Below are 18,498 nucleotides of genomic sequence, written 5' to 3'. Positions count from 1 at the left end.
TCCTACACGGAGTTGAGGCCAGGCAGCTCTGCGCACTGCCCCGTCCAGGGGCGTTGGCCCCACAGCGCCCATTGTCTGCAGTTCCCAGCCAGTGGGAGCTGTGGAGCCAGCTCTTGGGGCGGGGGCAGCATGCAGAGCCCCCTGGTTTCCCCTACCAGTAGGAGCAGGAGGGGGGACATGCCGCTGCTTCTGGGAACCGCGTGGAGCCAGGGAGCCTGCCTTAACCCTGCTGAGCCACCGACTGGACTTTTAAACAACCCGGTCAGCAGTGCTGATTGGAGCCGCCAGGGTCCCTTTCGATCGGGGGGTCCAGTCGAAACCTGGCAGCCCTATCTACATGAAGGGCATTTTCTAAAAATGTCCCACTACTGCCAGCACTGGTTCTATTTCACTCGTGTTAGCAACACTGCTGGCCACCTGAATGGGCTGCTGGCTGAGCTGCTGTTGCTATTATAAACACCATATTGACTGGACCTACCCTAAGCAGGGCTATGTGACAAGTGGTAAAGAACATAAGTAGTACTCAGTGTCTCACGCACACCAGGGATCCCAGTATTGCTAACAATAGCGAACCTGAGCAAGTGTTAGCAAAAGTGGGAGGTGTTTTTTTTTTGTTTTGTTTTTTTAAAAAGGCCCTAGCACAGACATGGTCTAACTGCGGCCATTTGACAGGTTTCCTAGAAGCAGCGTTTGAAGTGCAATATAGCAATGTGATACCATCAAACACTTCTGTCAGGTTGTTTCAGTATTTAATTTTATTTCATTTCTTCTAAGTATATTTTCCCCCTCTTTTCTTATTCACTACACTGTGAAGGTTAATTATGAAATTTGGATCTATAAGAACTTGCTCCTCTATGTGATTTATAACTTCAGGGTTCATTTTAGGCCTGGCCATGGAGTCATTAAAGCTAATTGTCTCTTGAGCTCCTAATAGCTGTATTTGAATGGATGCAACATGCTGCTTGTACTGAATCTTACAACCATTTACCAGTGAAACTCTAACTTATGTATCTCAATTAGTAGAATATACCATGAAATTAATATGTAAGACATGCATCTTCCTGGACCTAATTAATATGCCAGCAAATAAATCAAACACAGAACATACATTACTTTGTTATAAAAATAAATAAAAGCACCTACAAAACAAACAGGCTTTAGCTTGGCACTGACATGTAAATATTTCTTAATCTTCTACACGTGCCATTTAACAAGCATTACCAGTTTCAGCAGCAGCCAACACAGAAAATTCAAAAATCCATAATTTGGAAAAATAATAATAATTCTCAGCTTTACAACATTATCTTTCATCAGAAGATTTCAAAGTACTTTACAACATTAACAAGGCCCTACATTTTCAGTTTTTGTTGTGTTTAAAGTTTCCTGGGAATTTATCAATGTTTAATATAAAAATTTAAAAACCAGTATAAATTATGCAAAAATTAACTCAAGAGTTTTCTGCGTAAATATCAGAATTAATATGGGGGGACCGGCAGTCAGGGAGAAAAATCACCAACAGAGAAAAGTAAGTGCACTTCTGACCCAGCTCCTTGCTCTGGAAGGAGAGATGGTGGCTTGGCAAACTGGTCAGCCCAGGTTATTGAACGGAACCACCTTCTCTTCTCCCAGATTGGGCCTGGAAGAGGCGGAGGAGGTGAGGCACTAGCTCCTCAAGCTGCCTCCTCCACGTCTTCTGCTTCCAGGCCCGCTCCAGAAGAAGAGATGGCAGCTTGGTTACTCTGGCCACCCAGGTTACCAAGCTTCCATCTCTCTTCTGGAGAGTGGAGCTGAGTCTGGGGAGTTCACTTATGTCACATATGCATGTGAGTGTGAGAAAGTGTGTATCTTCCACTACACTGCCTTACCTTGACAGACAGCCTTGCATTTACATGTAGACTAATTTATTATTAACATAAACAGCGACCTAATGTAATGTACTGGATTTTCTAACATGTAATGAGTATTTTCACTTACTTGAGTGGTCCAAAACTGGGATGACAACTGGTAAAAACGAAACCACAGTTTTTGTAAAACCCAGAAATTTTTCGGTAAAAATCAGTGAAAACCAAAAATGTATGAAGGGCCTTGAACATTAATTAGCCTTGCCTCACGTAAACAAAAAGTAACTTTTAAGTAGGCAAGTCTGCTTGACATTGATAAGAATGTTGTCAGCATTCATGAGCTACTTTTAGTTCCTGCTGATCAAATCCTTATTCCAATTGCAGAGTCAGGAAACAAAGGGCAGACAGATACAGTTTGAGAACTGCAGCAAAGGACCACAAGGAACACACAAATGAAAGGGAAATGTTATTAATTTTCCTAAAACAATCATTACTAATTGAGGATTTTGTCCTTACAACTCCATCTGTAGACTTTACTCCATGATCAACAGTACAGAAAATGAACAGAAGCACAAGAGACAGACTAAAAATTTCTAACTTACATGCTGTTACACTTGGGCATTCCAAGAACATTGGCCTTATCAGGTCTCTTCTTGTCTCCCTACATGCAAATAACCTGTATATTAACAACAATTAAACATGCAAAAGGAGAATAAACCCATCAAAATGCTGGCCAAATTTTACAAACTTGACCCTAAAGTTAGGTACCGAAACCCATATTCGGCAACTACACAAGGAGCCTGATTTCAATCATATTGCATACTCATAGCTCTTACTGCGGTCAAAGGGAATTATGGATTCACATCACCTGTGAAAAATCAAGCAGTTTTATTTAGATTTCCCAACTGCAGGCATCCAAGTGTAAAAACTGTGTTCAACAGGAACTGAGGGAATTTATCACCTCAGAGGAACTGTTCTGCATCACAAAACGTACTTTTCCAGGAAGCATTTACACAAGCAAAGTGAACGAAGAGTACCTGTGGCACCTTAGAGACTAACAAATTTATTTGAGCATAAGCTTTCGTGGGCTAAAACCCATTTCATCAGATGCATGCAGTGGAAAATACAATAGATACACACACACACAACATGAAAAAATGGGTGTTGCCATACACACTATAATGAGAGTGATCAATTAAGGTGAGCTATTATCAGCAGGAGAATAAAACCTTTTGTAGTGATAATCAGGATGGCCCATTTCCAACAGTTGACAAGAAGGTGAGAGTAACAGTAGGTGGGGAAAATAAGCATGGGGAAATAGTTTTACTTTGTGAAATGACCCATTCACTCCCAGCCTTTATTCAAGCCTAATTTAATGGTGTCCAGTTTTCAAATTAATTCCAATTCAGCAATCTCTCATTGGAGTCTGTTTTTGAAGTTATGTTGTTGTAATATTGCGACTTTTAGGTCTGTAATTGAGTGACCAGGGAGACTGAAGTGTTCTCCAACTGGTTTTTGAATGTTACAATTCTTGACGTCTGATTTGTGTCCATTTATTCTTTTACATAGAGACTGTCCGGTTTTGCCAATGTACATGGCAGAGGGGCATTGCTGGCACATGATGGCATATATCACATTGGTAGATGTGCAAGTGAATGAGCCTCTGATAGTGTGGCTGATGTGATTAGGCCCTATGATGGTGTCCCCTGAATAGATATGTGGACACAGTTGGCAACGGGCTTTGTTACAAGGATAGGTTCCTGGGTTAGTGCTTTTGTTGTGTGGTGTGTGGTTGCTGGTGAGTATTTGCTTCAGACTGGGGGGCTGTCTGTAAGCAAGGACTGGCCTGTCTCCCAGGATCTGTGAGAGTGAGGGATCGTCCTTCAGGATAGGTTGTAGATTCTTGATGATGCGATGGAGAGGTTTTAGTTGGGGACTGAAGGTGACGGCTAGTGGCGTTCTGTTACGTTCTTTGTTGGGCCTGTCTTGGAGTGGGTGACTTCTGGGTATGCTTCTGGCTCTGTCAATCTGTTTCTTCACTTCAGCAGGTGGGTATTGTATGCAAAGTGGGCAGCTGGATATCTAACTATCAGATTTCCATGTTCAAATCCAAGTTCTTGGGTGTGTAAATGTGCAGGTTAGCGCATATAACCCAATAGGCAACTTTGGATATTTGGTCATTAAATAACCTGTCTTGCTTGGAATTTATTGATATAAGCTTTTATTAGTCTCTCAGATAGGTAATTGCTGGCTGTATAAAGGGGTACTAATGCATGGCTCTGCTGTTTTGTCAAGGCATCTTATTGCTGGAAGTTTTTTGCATTTTAGTAAAATATGTTACAAAAATTCTAGCACTTTGAAATTAACTAATGTGTTTTCTAAGTCAAAATCATAATTAAGCAAAAGGAAATCCAATGTAAAATTATGATTATGCATTTTATACTAAATTAAAATAAACAGTACTTTTCAGCTATACAGTATCTTCTATGCGATCACACAGCCATTTACGAATTTTAATGAATGATTTCTCATGATCACCCTGTTTTACAGATTGGGAAACTGAGTCTCAAAGTGGTTAAGTGACTTGCCCAAGATGACACAGGAAGACTCTTGGAGAGCTGGGAGCAAAATCCGGGTTTCCTAACTCTGAGTTCTGTAAAAAGAAAAGGAGTACTTGTAGCACCTTAGAGACTAACCAATTTATTTGAGCATGAGCTTTCGTGAGCTACAGCTCACTTCATCAGATGTATACCGTGGAAACTGCAGCAGACTTTATATATACACAGAGAATATGAAACAATACCTCCTCCCACCCCACTGTCCTGCTGGTAATAGCTTATCTAAAGTGATCATCAGGTGGGCCATTTCCAGCACAAATCCAGGTTTTCTCACCCTCCACCCCCCCACACAAATTCACTCTCCTGCTGGTGCTAGCCCATCCAAAGTGACAACTCTTTACATAATCAAGTCGGGCTATTTCCTGCATAAATCCAGGTTTTCTCACATCCCCCCCACCCCCATACACACACAAACTCACTCTCCTGCTGGTAATAGCTCATCTAAACTGACCACTCTCCAAGTTTAAATCCAAGTTAAACCAGAACATCGGGGGGGGGGGGGGGGGGTAGGAAAAAACAAGAGGAAACAGGCTACCTTGCATAATGACTTAGCCACTCCCAGTCTCTATTTAAGCCTAAATTAATAGTATCCAATTTGCAAATGAATTCCAATTCAGCAGTTTCTCGCTGGAGTCTGGATTTGAAGTTTTTTTGTTTTAAGATAGCGACCTTCATGTCTGTGATTTGGCATCTGTGAAAAGCAGCATCACTTGCCCCATAACCTCAGCCATGCGGAACGCAATGCCATCCACAGCCTCAGAAACAACTCTGACATCATAATCAAAAAGGCTGACAAAGGAGGTGCTGTTGTCATCATGAATAGGTCGGAATATGAACAAGAGGCTGCTCGGCAGTTCTCCAACACGAGTTTCTACAAGCCATTACCCTATGATCCCACTGAGAGTTACCAAAAGCAACTACAGCATTTGCTCAAGAAACTTCCTGAAAAAGCACAAGATCAAATCCGCACAGACACACCCCTGGAACCCCGACCTGGGATATTCTATCTACTACCCAAGATCCATAAACCTGGAAATCCTGGGCGCCCCATCATCTCAGGCATTGGCACCCTGACAGCAGGATTGTCTGGCTATGTAGACTCCCTCCTCAGGCCCTACACTACCAGCACTCCCAGCTACCTTCGAGACACCACTGACTTCCTGAGGAAACTTCAATCCATCGGTGATCTTCCTGATAACACCATCCTGGCTACTATGGATGTAGAAGCCCTCTACACCAACATTCCACACAAAGATGGACTACAAGCCGTCAAGAACACTATCCCCGATAATGTCACGGCTAACCTGGTGGCTGAACTTTGTGACTTTGTCCTTACCCATAACTATTTCACATTTGGGGACAATGTATACCTTCAGATCAGCGGCACTGCTATGGGTACCCGCATGGCCCCACAGTATGCCAACATTTTTATGGCTGATTTAGAACAACGCTTCCTCAGCTCTCGTCCCCTAAAGCCCCTACTCTACTTGCGCTATATTGATGACATCTTCATCATCTGGACCCATGGAAAAGAAGCCCTTGAGGAATTCCACCATGATTTCAACAATTTCCATCCCACCACCAACCTCAGCCTGGTCCAGTCCACACAAGAGATCCACTTCCTGGACACTACAGTGCTAATAAACAATGGCCACATAAACACCACCCTATACCGGAAACCTACTGACCGCTATTCCTACCTGCATGCCTCCAGCTTTCACCCTGACCACACCACACGATCCATCGTCTACAGCCAAGCTCTGCGATACAACCGCATTTGCTCCAACCCCTCAGACAGAGACAAACACCTACAAGATCTCTGTCAAGCTTTCTTACAACTACAATACCCACCTGCAGAAGTAAAGAGACAGATTGATAGAGCCAGAAGAGTTCCCAGAAGTTACCTACTACAGGACAGGCCTAACAAAGAAAATAACAGAACGCCACTAGCGGTCACCTTCAGCCCCCAACTAAAACCCCTCCAACGCATTATTAAGGATCTACAACCTATCCTAAAGGATGACCCAACACTCTCACAAGTCTTGGGAGACAGGCCAGTCCTTGCCTACAGACAGCCCCGCAACCTGAAGCAAATACTCACCAACAACCACATACCACACAACAGAACCACTAACCCAGGAACTTATCCTTGCAACAAAGCCCGTTGCCAATTGTGCCCACATATCTATTCAGGGGACACCATCACAGGGCCTAATAACATCAGCCACACTATCAGAGGCTCGTTCACCTGCACATCCACCAATGTGATACATGCCATCATGTGCCAGCAATGCCCCTCTGCCATGTACATTGGTCAAACTGGACAGTCTCTACGTAAAAGAATAAATGGACACAAATCAGATGTCAAGAATTATAACATTCATAAACCAGTCGGAGAACACTTCAATCTCTCTGGTCACGCAATCACAGACATGAAGGTCGCTATCTTAAAACAAAAAAACTTCAAATCCAGACTCCAGCGAGAAACTGCTGAATTGGAATTCATTTGCAAATTGGATACTATTAATTTAGGCTTAAATAGAGACTGGGAGTGGCTAAGTCATTATGCAAGGTAGCCTGTTTCCTCTTGTTTTTTCCTACCCCCCCCCCCCCCGATGTTCTGGTTTAACTTGGATTTAAACTTGGAGAGTGGTCAGTTTAGATGAGCTATTACCAGCAGGAGAGTGAGTTTGTGTGTGTATGGGGGTGGGGGGGATGTGAGAAAACCTGGATTTATGCAGGAAATAGCCCGACTTGATTATGTAAAGAGTTGTCACTTTGGATGGGCTAGCACCAGCAGGAGAGTGAATTTGTGTGGGGGGGTGGAGGGTGAGAAAACCTGGATTTGTGCTGGAAATGGCCCACCTGATGATCACTTTAGATAAGCTATTACCAGCAGGACAGTGGGGTGGGAGGAGGTATTGTTTCATATTCTCTGTGTATATATAAAGTCTGCTGCAGTTTCCACGGTATACATCTGATGAAGTGAGCTGTAGCTCACGAAAGCTCATGCTCAAATAAATTGGTTAGTCTCTAAGGTGCTACAAGTACTCCTTTTCTTTTTGCGAATACAGACTAACACGGCTGTTACTCTGAAATCTGAGTTCTGTGTCACCTTAACCACCTTCTACCTAGCCTTCCTCTCAACATGTAGAATGAATGAACCAAACATAGAACTGGAGGGGAGAATACTTTATGGAACCAGAAGTGGAAGTATTGAACATGACCCACAATATTTAATTTTCTCACATTGGGCCAAATCTGGCATACGTTGAAACCAGTGCTTAACTTGTAATGAAAGAGGTGCTGGGGCTCAGCCCAGGCACAAATTAAGCACTGATGTACTGTTATGCCACAACCATCACACCCAATCCTGCTTATCCCCCATTCCGCACGCACTCCCAACCCTGCCTATTCCCCACGTACCCTCCAACCCACACTCCATCACAAACCCCCATGTCCTGCGGGGGCTGGTGTTTTGGTTTCCAAATGGGGCAGGGGACGCGGAAGAGCAGCGCTGCCCTCCCCTACCCGAGCCATTCCCATTGCTCTCTCAATGTGCGTGTGTGAATTTGCTGCCCCACCCGATCCATTACTCCTGTACAAAGGGGCTGTGGGCCCTGCCCCACATGGATTGCTTGGCTCTCGGCCTGGATTGGGGCACCTGCCCAGCTGAAATCCCCTGGGAGGGGGAGGGAGAGCACCCCACCCCTCACATAAGAGGGTCCATGATTGGGCCCAGCTCTCACCCCTTCTGGTGAGGGTCTTCTGAGGGGGACAGGCCAGGCAGCACCCCGCCCACTCCCTTACGAAGCACAGCTGCTGCTGGGGGCTGCGGTAGCCAGGATTGTGGGCACCGTGGGGGTCAGCAACCCCTGGCTGGAGCGCAGTGCTGCTTTCTTGCCGGTTGCCTCTTGTGCACCCCACTCCAACTGCTCCGCTTCCCCCAGTGGGTACCTGTCAGCCTCCTGGAGCTTCCCTCCTGCTTTGGTGCCCAGCTTCCCCGTCCCGCACTTTGCCCGGGCTGCATGGTCACTTCCCCAGTCCCTAATGCATCACCTCTCTACCAGCACTCGGGAGTTGCTGCCACTCCTGGGTCTTCCAGAGGGCAGCAGCTTGCTCGTGAGAGCCCTCCACGAAGTGAAAGGGGCACTACTGCTGGCAGAAGCACTTCTGGGGGGGTGGCATCCCTGGACCTGAAGGACTTTGCTGTCCATGATGAGGGAGCTCAGCTTGTGCCAGTTTAGCCGCAGCTGCACTCGCTAGGTGTCAGGCAGGATCAGCGAGCTGCTGGCCTTGCGCAGGGTGTGTGGGCGAGGCGGCGGAACCGGAGCCTGAGGGGGAAGTGACTGCAGCCCCAGTGCAGAAAGTGCGCTCTGTGGCCAGCATGGGCCTCCTGCTGCCTGTGCCAGGACCGGTAACTGACCCGGCAAGTCCAGAGATGCCAGGGCTCAGACCTGGCACAAATTAAGCACTGGTTAAGGCTAATAAGGCTTCTCCTTTGAACCTTGGACTCCCCTAGTGGTAAGAACAGTGGAAGTGATTGTGTACATTAGATTAACGCATTTTAAGACTGTGTCATCCAAGAGATACGGGAAAACGTACATGATTCAATAAGACCGTTAACTTGATAAACCAGATGTTATTTTCTAATGGCTACTCAATGTAGAAAATTCCTGTTCTCATGTAATAGTGACAGCTCTCTGAGATCCACCAAGAGCAGGTCCTGTTATTATTTTGTAACTTTCCTGGTTTACACTGACTTGTGGAGCTGAAGTAAACAGCAAATTGAATTTTGTATGGTTTAGTATAAGATAGTTATCACTATTCAGCTTCTGAATGCATTGGATCTGTGTTCAACACTATTATTTTTTAAAAGAATATTCTTTACCATGTAATTAAATATTTACAGGTTCAATTTTAGAGACTATACCAAAGGTTACACCACTGTAATTACATCATCATGAACTCAAGTGCTTCAGAAGGTACAGAAATGTTTAATAATTTTACAATGTAATATTATTAGATCTGCCATGCCATCCACAGCAAATATAAAACATTTTTCTTTTATTCATTTTTTGGTTCAAGTTCTTACAGACCTTGCTGCCTTCATTCTAATGTGACCATTAAGGCCCTTAATTTACACAAGGCTTTTTGAAAGGAACTGGCAGGAATTCTGCCACCTCAAGCACAGTTGATATGGTGCTTTGGGTAACAATTAGGGCTTTCCTGCTGCCCCTAAGCGCACCTGTTTGAAATGAGCTCAGGCAGTAATAGAGGCAGCAAATGTCTGTAGCTGCTATAGTTTTCTTAAAGTGAAATGAATAGATTCTTAAGAGAATGGGTTAATCTAATCCCAAATGGAAAGAAAGTATCTTGTACTATACACTAAACAAGTAGCAAAATGTACTAGAATTACAATAAATGATAAGTAAAATATACCTCCTGTTTTCAGGATGGTTTCTAAGATTTCTGGTCCTGAGCCTTCATACCATACACTAACTTGACAAAAAAATGTTCTTTATTGTCTCCATTCTTAAAGACTGCCTCTTATAAAGAAAGAACACTTGTTTATGTGGATTGTTATTTGCTGGCTCTGTTCCACATTCTCTGTGGAAATTCATCTCTGTAGAAGTGCTGTACATTTCATTCCTGTCCTTGAAAGGAGTATGTAGGAAATGTACATCGACAGATATTTGTTTTTAAACCCTTGACATTTCTGACCAAGAATTATAGTAACTGAGAAAGAAAGAAAGAAAGAAAGAAAAGAACAAGACCAGAATTACTGTCTTCTTAACACTTCAGAAGAAAAATGTCAAAGCCAGAAAGATCAAGAGTCTTGCTATCTGAAATTTTTTAAACATGATTTATTGGAGTCATAATTTGACAAGTATTTTTAAAAATCTATGCCCTGCTTTGTAATTCTTCTTCTTTTTTTAGTGCTGGCTATAAAAATGGCAGTGTACATCCTGCTATAAGACAGTAAATCCTGTATAATCAAAAATAACCCTCCTCTATTGGTCTGCGCTGTTAGTGTTGTGGCAAAAAATCATCACAGTATTCTGTTACCCCCATGCTGGAAAAAGTTTTTCACTTCTGTAAAAAGCACAGAAACATATTGAACATTTTTGGACTGCACAGGAGCAGGAAGTTGAGCAACAGCCAGGAGTCCACCAGAGTACTGCAGAAAACGGAGTGATAGGCTGAGGAGACTGAGTGAAGAGAAGAATACGCAGAATATACCCCCTTAATTATGAACCTCTTCACACCCATCAGAGGATGGAAGATCATGTAGGAAATCAAAGCTGAAATAGAGGGACTGTAAAATAGTATGGAGGCAAAATGCATGCTATTTAAGACTGTTGGAAGAATGATCATGAAACATGAAGGCTAGGAGAGGGGGAAAATTGTCTGATAGGAATATTATAGTGTCTATGAGCAATCTGGTTTTGATAACTATCTCACCTATCAAAGGCAAACTTGTGAAAAATTTGTTTTTATCAATAATTTCTATGTTACTCTGAAGTATTTACATGAACATAACATCTATTTGATATTCTTTTAAAAATACTATAAACTAACTAATTACAGTACGCAAACTTTAATTTCAAAAGTTAAAAGGGAAGTGATGAGAAAATCAAAGTTCTTGTTATGACTATTAGGTAACAATGAGAAAATGATAACCACAAACTTGATAAGAAATTGATCATAACTTCAGCTTCGATGCTGCACAAAATGAGCAATTTCAGGAAATCATGAAGCACTTCATACTAGATATTCTCCTTCAGAGAGATTTAATCTCACAGGTCCATTACTAGGGATTGTCTAACACTACCGCCCGGGTCAATCTAAGATACGGAACTTCAGCTACGTGAAGCACAGCTGAAGTCACTGTGGTAAGTAGACAGCTGACGCTCTCCCTTTGACTCCGCTTGCACTCCTCGTTCTGGTGGAGTACCAGGAGAGCGCTCAGCGGTGACACGATAAATCAACCCCTGTTGGATCGATCATTGCCTGCCGATCTGGGTAGTGTAGACAAGCCCTTAGGACTTGACTTCACTAGGGAAAAAGTTTCTTTTTTTTTTTAACATGCACTAGCTAAGATGTGGTAATTCACATGTGGTAACACCCTAGTGGATAGCTATAGCCTTCACATGTTAGTAGGGTGAGGAAAACAGTCAAAAAATGACAAGTGATCTAATGACGATAAGCATCTATATGAAAAAGGATCTGATAATGACAAGAACCCATACAGGGAAAACTGCCATTGCCAATTAGCGCTACTGATTTTGTCTGAAAACTGCTAAGTATTAGTCCAAGTTACTGCAGATGCCTTCCAAAAAAAATGAAGAAAAAAGTATGACAAGGAGGTCTTCACCATTTGCTCAGACAATCAATAGGAAGTGAAAAAAAGTGAGAGAACTGCTCAGATGCACTTAGCTTGAAATTCTGATGTCTGGCTGTTCAGCACACTTAATTCTTTCTCAGCAAAATTTAAATAAACACTTCACTCTCCCCAAGCACATTGTGAAAGTTCAAAAATTCTTTCTCAGACATAATTGGCTTTGTGGCTGCTGATTTAAAAAGGAAGATTGCTACCACAAGTTTCCCACTGGTAGAATACTCAGGAAGACTGTTTGATTATATTTGCATCTATCTTTTATAAATATGTTGAAATTTGCCCTTAGCAGGAAGAAGCCTTTGGCTGAAACATAACATGCAGCTTACACAAGGCACTCTGTAGAGCTACTAACACATGAATCCATTTGTGGGCTTTTTCACTTTTCTTTTTCCAGTGGCTTTTTTCAGAAAACATACAGCAGTTTTTCCAACTGACCGAAAATCAGAATAGCCCTGCCCTAAGGTGCACAAATAGGAGACTTCATTCAGTTTATACTTAGTTACCAAGGTCTTCTTCTATAGCTACCGGACGCTTTCTTCAGTATTGCCAAAATTCCATTGCGCTGATCATGGACAAAGGAAGCAACAATAGTTTACTAATGCAAGCATGTGAGGAAATGACAGTGTACAGGACAAAAGCACCCAAATATCAGTTGTGTTTAAGCTATACTGGATCCCTAATTTACTACTTTGGCTGGATCTTGACAGTTAAAAAGATTTGTTTTTTGTTTTTTTGTTTTTTGTTTTTTTTAAGAGATAGCTAACATAACATCTTTATCTTGTAAAATTCTAGCAAGACAAGGCAAGTGGTAGTTTTATCTTAATATAGCTGGTCCAGGAAAACCCAAAAGTAAAAGTACCACTTCTCCTTTTACTAGTGAAGACTCAACTACAGGCAAAATCTTGTCCTCCTTAAAGTCAGCTACAAAACTACCACTGACTTCAGAATGAGCAGGCTTTGGTTATGGATTTTTTTTTTTTAATTTTTAATTTGGTTATCGATTTTTTAAAAATTTTCTTACATCATTTTTGGCTAAGGTTTATAGGTACAAAACCACAAAGCAAAATGTGATCATTCAACTTGTCTTGTTTGGCTCATACTTACTAGAAGCACACATCCACCTCAGCTGAGTCAAACTGTGTACTCCAAAAAATATCCAGGTACCTAGAAAATAAATGTAATCCAAGGGAGAATTCATAGTTTCTGATTTATGAACTTGCCTATTTGCAGCAGTTTATACTCCTGCTTTTGAAGAGCCAAAAAATGCAACTACAAAATAAACAAACCCCGCCACAATCATACTAATAAAAAGAGTTCTTAAGCATGAAAGGGGAGGGGTTCCAATCAATAAGACTACATTTCTTCACTCAGTTTAACAATCTATGTATTATTCTGATGGCTGATCATTGCTACATAGCTCTGCAATATAGTCAGCCTTTTAATCCTGCAGACAAAATGTAGGGAGTTTCTGCTTCTTTGTTATAAAGGTAGCTTTAAGAAATGTTCAGAAATAAATCCAAAATTAATCAATACCTAATAATATAATGGATTGTAAATCATAACTGCTTGAATTAACCTCAAGGTTGAAAGTAATACACAACACACGCATACCAGAGGATGAAAAGAGGTTCAACCATTATTCACTAACTATAAAAGGCTGTATTTAACCAGTTGCTTCTTATAAGTTATTCTTGCTTCTCAGAAATAGGTCAAATTCTGATACTTTGGTCTTCTAGCTAAAAATTCTCTGCTCATCTGGGTTTACTGTATGCTCCAAACCAATACATTGGGTTTGTGATATAACTTTATAAGACTGCATTTTGGCAGTGGTGGCCAAAGACAACAGTAGTGTTACTAGTTGCTTTTGGTGGGTAGTTGGCAAAAGACAAACAAAGCCATTGAGAATAAATGTGTAATCCTGGATTGCATCTTCTTTATTGCTGATAACCTCATTTCATAACTGCAGAAATACATGTTTGTATTTGGCAACAGTTCCATTTGAAAACAAAAGGATCATTGTTTTAATGCATATTACAGAAACGTGACTCCCCAAGTGAATCTCATGCATTAATAACATCTATAGTGGCTGTCTAATGATTTTTGCAGACATGTAATGGAATATTTTACTGTTATTTTCAGCCATCTGTGCTACTCTTTCTTTCAGTACAGGTTTGCCAAAGCTGTAACAAAATTCTCTGTGCTTTATGCCATTACACGTTTGTTAATACCAACACACCAATTAAACATATCAGTGGTGTCACAAATGTGACTGCTGAACTATCATGTTGGCAGGCACGCAACTGTCTTTTATATAGCTGTAGAAAGTTGGAGTCTTCTGGCAGGGAGATACTCTTAGGCTATCCTCCTTATCAATCTCATGGTTTTCTCTTTAGTAATAAAGGTGATTCAGGAGGAAGCATGTCTAAGTGATTAGGTGACGGGGTACAATTCCCTTCCCTGCTCTGGCCCATACTCCTTTTAGGACCTTCAGCAAGTCACTTTATCTTTATGTACCTCACTTCCCTCTCTGATCTTCCCTTCTGCACTGGGGTGTTGGGAGGACAAATACATTACGATAGCAAATGCTAAGATAGTGGGGGCCATGTAAGTATATAAGATGGATAGATTTACAATATGCTGATTATGGGGTCCTGGGTCTGATTCAGATAAGAGCAGGGAAAAAATGGACATAATATACCCTGCAAATGTGAGCACAAAGGTCAACATTTTAACCATAAGACTGTCAGGAATAATTCACAGAGGAAAAATGTAGAGATTTCCCCATAGGAACAGATCATGATTGATTGACAGGTTGCTTGTGAACTGAAGTTGACACACCAGTCCTCTTGATTTTTGTTCCTCTACAGATGAACAAAATGAACAGTGGTTAAAGCAGATAGAGAGAGAGAGAGAGTAAGTACAGAGCCTGGTTTAAATGTGTTTATCCAGATCAACAATGTTCATATGAAATAATGCATCCAATTTTAGTTGCCTATCTAAAAATAAGACAGCTGAGACTTAAAAGGTCCAAAGAAGGATAACACAGAGGGCCAGAGGTGTATTGGGATTTACATATGAAGAATTCTGCATTGCAGAAGGATAGGATTAGTTAGCCTGGGAAGGAGAAGTGTTAAAGGGCAAGATATTGAGGCTATTATGGAAGATATAGTTAAAAATGATCAGTTCTTCCTTTCTGCGCTCTCCCATAATAAGATAACTCAATAGCTTGAATGGCAGGAGAAATTAAAACTAATAAATAGAGTTTACTTCAAAAAGAGAGCTTTGTAATTCACAGTAGTAAGTGCTGAGATCTAATGTTGTAGGAGTCATGAAAGAACATCACTGCCACTATAAAAGAAAAGGAGTACTTGTGGCACCTTAGAGACTAACCAATTTATTTGAGCATGAGCTTTCGTGAGCTACAGCTCACTTCATCAGATGCATACCATGGAAACTGCAGCAGACTTTATATATACACAGAGAATATGAAACAATACCTCCTCCCACCCCACTGTCCTGCTGGTAATAGCTTATCTAAAGTGATCATCAGGTGGGCCATTTCCAGCACAAATCCAGGTTTTCTCACCCTCCACCCCCCCACACAAATTCACTCTCCTGCTGGTGCTAGCCCATCCAACTCTTTACATAATCAAGTCTGCCACTATATGTCTAATCAATTATACAATGTACATTATATATAACTGTACATTATGGAGGAGTATTTTGGGGTGGTGGAAGAGTAAAGTGGGGATAAGGCACCAGGCAAGATGCTGGACTTGATGGACCAACGGTCTTCTAGGGAAAATCTCACGTTTGTATTATGTATGGTAATGGAAATTTTGGTTAATTGAATAATGCTTATGTTGAGTGTTTTTTAAAAAAGTTGTACAGCAGGATTTTTAGTAATATAACAGTATACATGTGAGAAAGGGTAAATCTTCTTGAAAGTGATCACCTGCATGAGCTCTCACTGTGTGTGATGTATGCACATAGGGGGCATGAGCTTGGAACTTTCTGGATAGTGCTGCAATTGTAAACTACTTATGTCCTTGTACCCCAGCCAAGAACGTACGTGTAGTTCAGCCTGAAATGCAACTACGCCTGTGGTCCAGAAGACGTGACCTCAACGTGTCAGAGACAGAGACAAGCTTCCATGCTGTCAGCTGCATCCTAGCAACTTTCTCCATAGATTCTCCACTAACTATTTGGAAGATGCCATTCTAGAAGGGCCACCACAATCATTGTCTCTTTTGAATGACTCAGTTACCAAGTCTGTGGTCTCTCCTCTAGATGATTTAAAGAATGATGAGGATTTTCTGGGTAGACTTATCAAAGCTCTGGACCTGGAATTGTCAGAGGTGTCACAGATGCATATCTACTAGGTCCCCCACACAAGTACTTTCATACTCTCCTGTCATATTTTTCTTAATGCCTTGGCAGCCCATGACACAAGCTGGTTCCTCTTGCTCACTGGGAAAGTACGTGGCCTTCCTGAATGTAAAACCAATTCTATCTGGTTACCCTTCAGAAGTGTAAAGCTAGTTTCCAAGCTGTGCTTGCCACATACACCTTCCTTTCTTGGGCAATACAGCTCCTTTGCACGATCAGCCATGACACCAACTTCTTGGCTGAGAGCTTCTAGCTTACCAGTTTAGGTTCAGAAATTAGTTGAAGACTTATCATTTGAGCGTCAAGACCTGTTCAGAGGGAAAGCAGGAGTCTCCACAAAAGCTGAAAGACTCAAATGGCATTCTAAAATTCCCAGATCCATATACTTCTTTAGCCACAAGATTCCAAAAGCATCTTTTGACCCCAGAGGTCAGAATGCCTTCCCAGCCAGAAGCACACAAACAAATAACTGCCTCCTTGAACTCAAAAGGGCAGGATCTTTCACCAGAGATTAGCATCTATATTTGGTGCTTCAGACTCTGCCACGTTGAGTACAAGCACTACCTTTAAAAGATGCTCAAAGCAACCTATTTCAGAAGACATTTCAAGCCATCAAGATGCCCTTTTTACATATAAAAGTTTGTGCTTCTCCTTGTGTTATTGGAAAACTAAAAAGCCTCTCCTTATGTTGATGGTCACCAATGATTTCAGCTACCACTAACAACTTTTTTTTTTTTGGTCCTACTGCCTATCAGGTTGCAAAGTTCCCTTTCTACATTATCACTTACAGTTGAGTCTTTCTAGTTTATTTGGTAGGTCTAAGCAATCTAATAAATGAGTAATCCGTTACACCAATGCTCAAAAACTAGCCTTCTTCCTCCTCAGGCAGACTGAGCAGCTGTCCTGAACTGCTGAGTTGTCTTGAAGAGCTGCACACCAAAGGTACATTTCATTGGTCAATTAATTGATCCCTATGTAGAGATCAAATTTATTTTTACGCCTGCAAAGTGCTTTGGGATCCCTTGATAGGAAAGGCGCTATATCAGGTAGTATTATTATTAACTTCAACTCCGTTCAAATCATGAGAGGAAAAATCATTTTACCAAAAACTGTTAGTCTTCTAAAAAGCAATTAGAAACAATAGACAGTAACACAGAAAAATAAGAGTTACTGAACAGGTTCCTTCCAATGTGATGAGGTTTTTTCTTTCAGAAATGTGGTTCCAAATTGTCATGGTTCCACACAGCCCATGTCCCATATGTTTTGCAAATACCAGTAAGTAATGTACAATACTTGTCTCCAGGTGAATGTTGTTCTTTTTAGTCAGTAGCAGGTGCTTCTCTGCATTTTCTGCTATTCCAGATCCCAATTAGTGGAACATACATTAATTAAAAGCAAAAAACACATTCTATGGCTTTCTAATGTGTGGGGAGATCTGCGTGGAAAGGACTATTGTATAATGCCATTAGAGCTTTCCTGGGCATTTTTGTAGGGTTTCTTCAGATCACCACAGGCCATTAACATTTCACTTCAGGTGAGTAATGAACAATAACTTCTCCAACCAAGAAGACCAAATGTGTTACTAATGGCAACCTCACCTTTAAATACACGCACCAATCTCCTGAGTGCACCCCCCCTTATTTTTTTTTAAATCAATTATCAAGATTTGTAATAAGAAAGGTTCTCTCTGGCATCACCTTGAGCAGTTAATGAATTAAGCCTAAGTGAAGTGCTATTCAGTGAAGTTTTCATGAGGAGCTCTGCTTAAAAATAAAAATGAAATCTCTACTCAGGAAGCAAGATATATTGCTTTGTGCTTTTCTTTACCAGAACACTTCTCGTAATTGGAATAGTGCTAACTGGATATACATTTTGGATTCTGATTGTCCTTAGTTTCCCAAAAAGGCTGTACAATTACATATGTATTTTGTCACTATAATTGATCAACACTACAATTCTGACCTGTAAAGTCCACATAGGAACCTTAGTTATACTAATGGAAAAGCATGAAAACCCATGAAAAAGTGCACCTCTTTCAACTCAGTTAACTAAGCATCAGAAGCTAATGTATCTCTTTCAAACAGAAATGCATCTCTGTAACCCATGCTTAAAAACACCACTCTCATTTATTACCTTCTAAACCATCCCAGGATGGGCGAAATTGGTGCAGCTCTGACCGTCCACCTGTACCTCCATCAGTTGGATAGTATTTATATAGCACCAGAATGATCTAATATCTATACTGAAC

The 18,498-nt window shown here is 41.4% G+C and overlaps 1 protein-coding gene across 4 annotated transcripts in view; it reads right to left on the bottom strand.

Moving 5' to 3' along the window:
* Positions 1-18,498, bottom strand: part of LYRM4 (LYR motif containing 4) — a 149,501-nt gene that overhangs the window by 45,538 nt on the left and 85,465 nt on the right. The window contains exon 3 of one of the 4 annotated variants that reach the window (XM_048839781.2): positions 12,966-13,025. The exons of the other annotated variants lie outside the window; for them this stretch is intronic. Within the exon in view, the coding sequence (XP_048695738.1) occupies positions 12,993-13,025 (33 nt within the window). The 3' untranslated portion in view covers positions 12,966-12,992. The remainder of the gene's footprint in view (positions 1-12,965; positions 13,026-18,498) is intronic. 4 annotated transcript variants of the gene reach the window in all.

Source organism: Caretta caretta, chromosome 2 (genome assembly GCF_965140235.1).
Source record: "Caretta caretta isolate rCarCar2 chromosome 2, rCarCar1.hap1, whole genome shotgun sequence".
Classification (NCBI taxonomy): domain Eukaryota; kingdom Metazoa; phylum Chordata; order Testudines; family Cheloniidae; genus Caretta; species Caretta caretta.
Note: the sequence above shows the minus strand (reverse complement) of the source record. Positions and strands in the feature narration are given on the sequence as shown.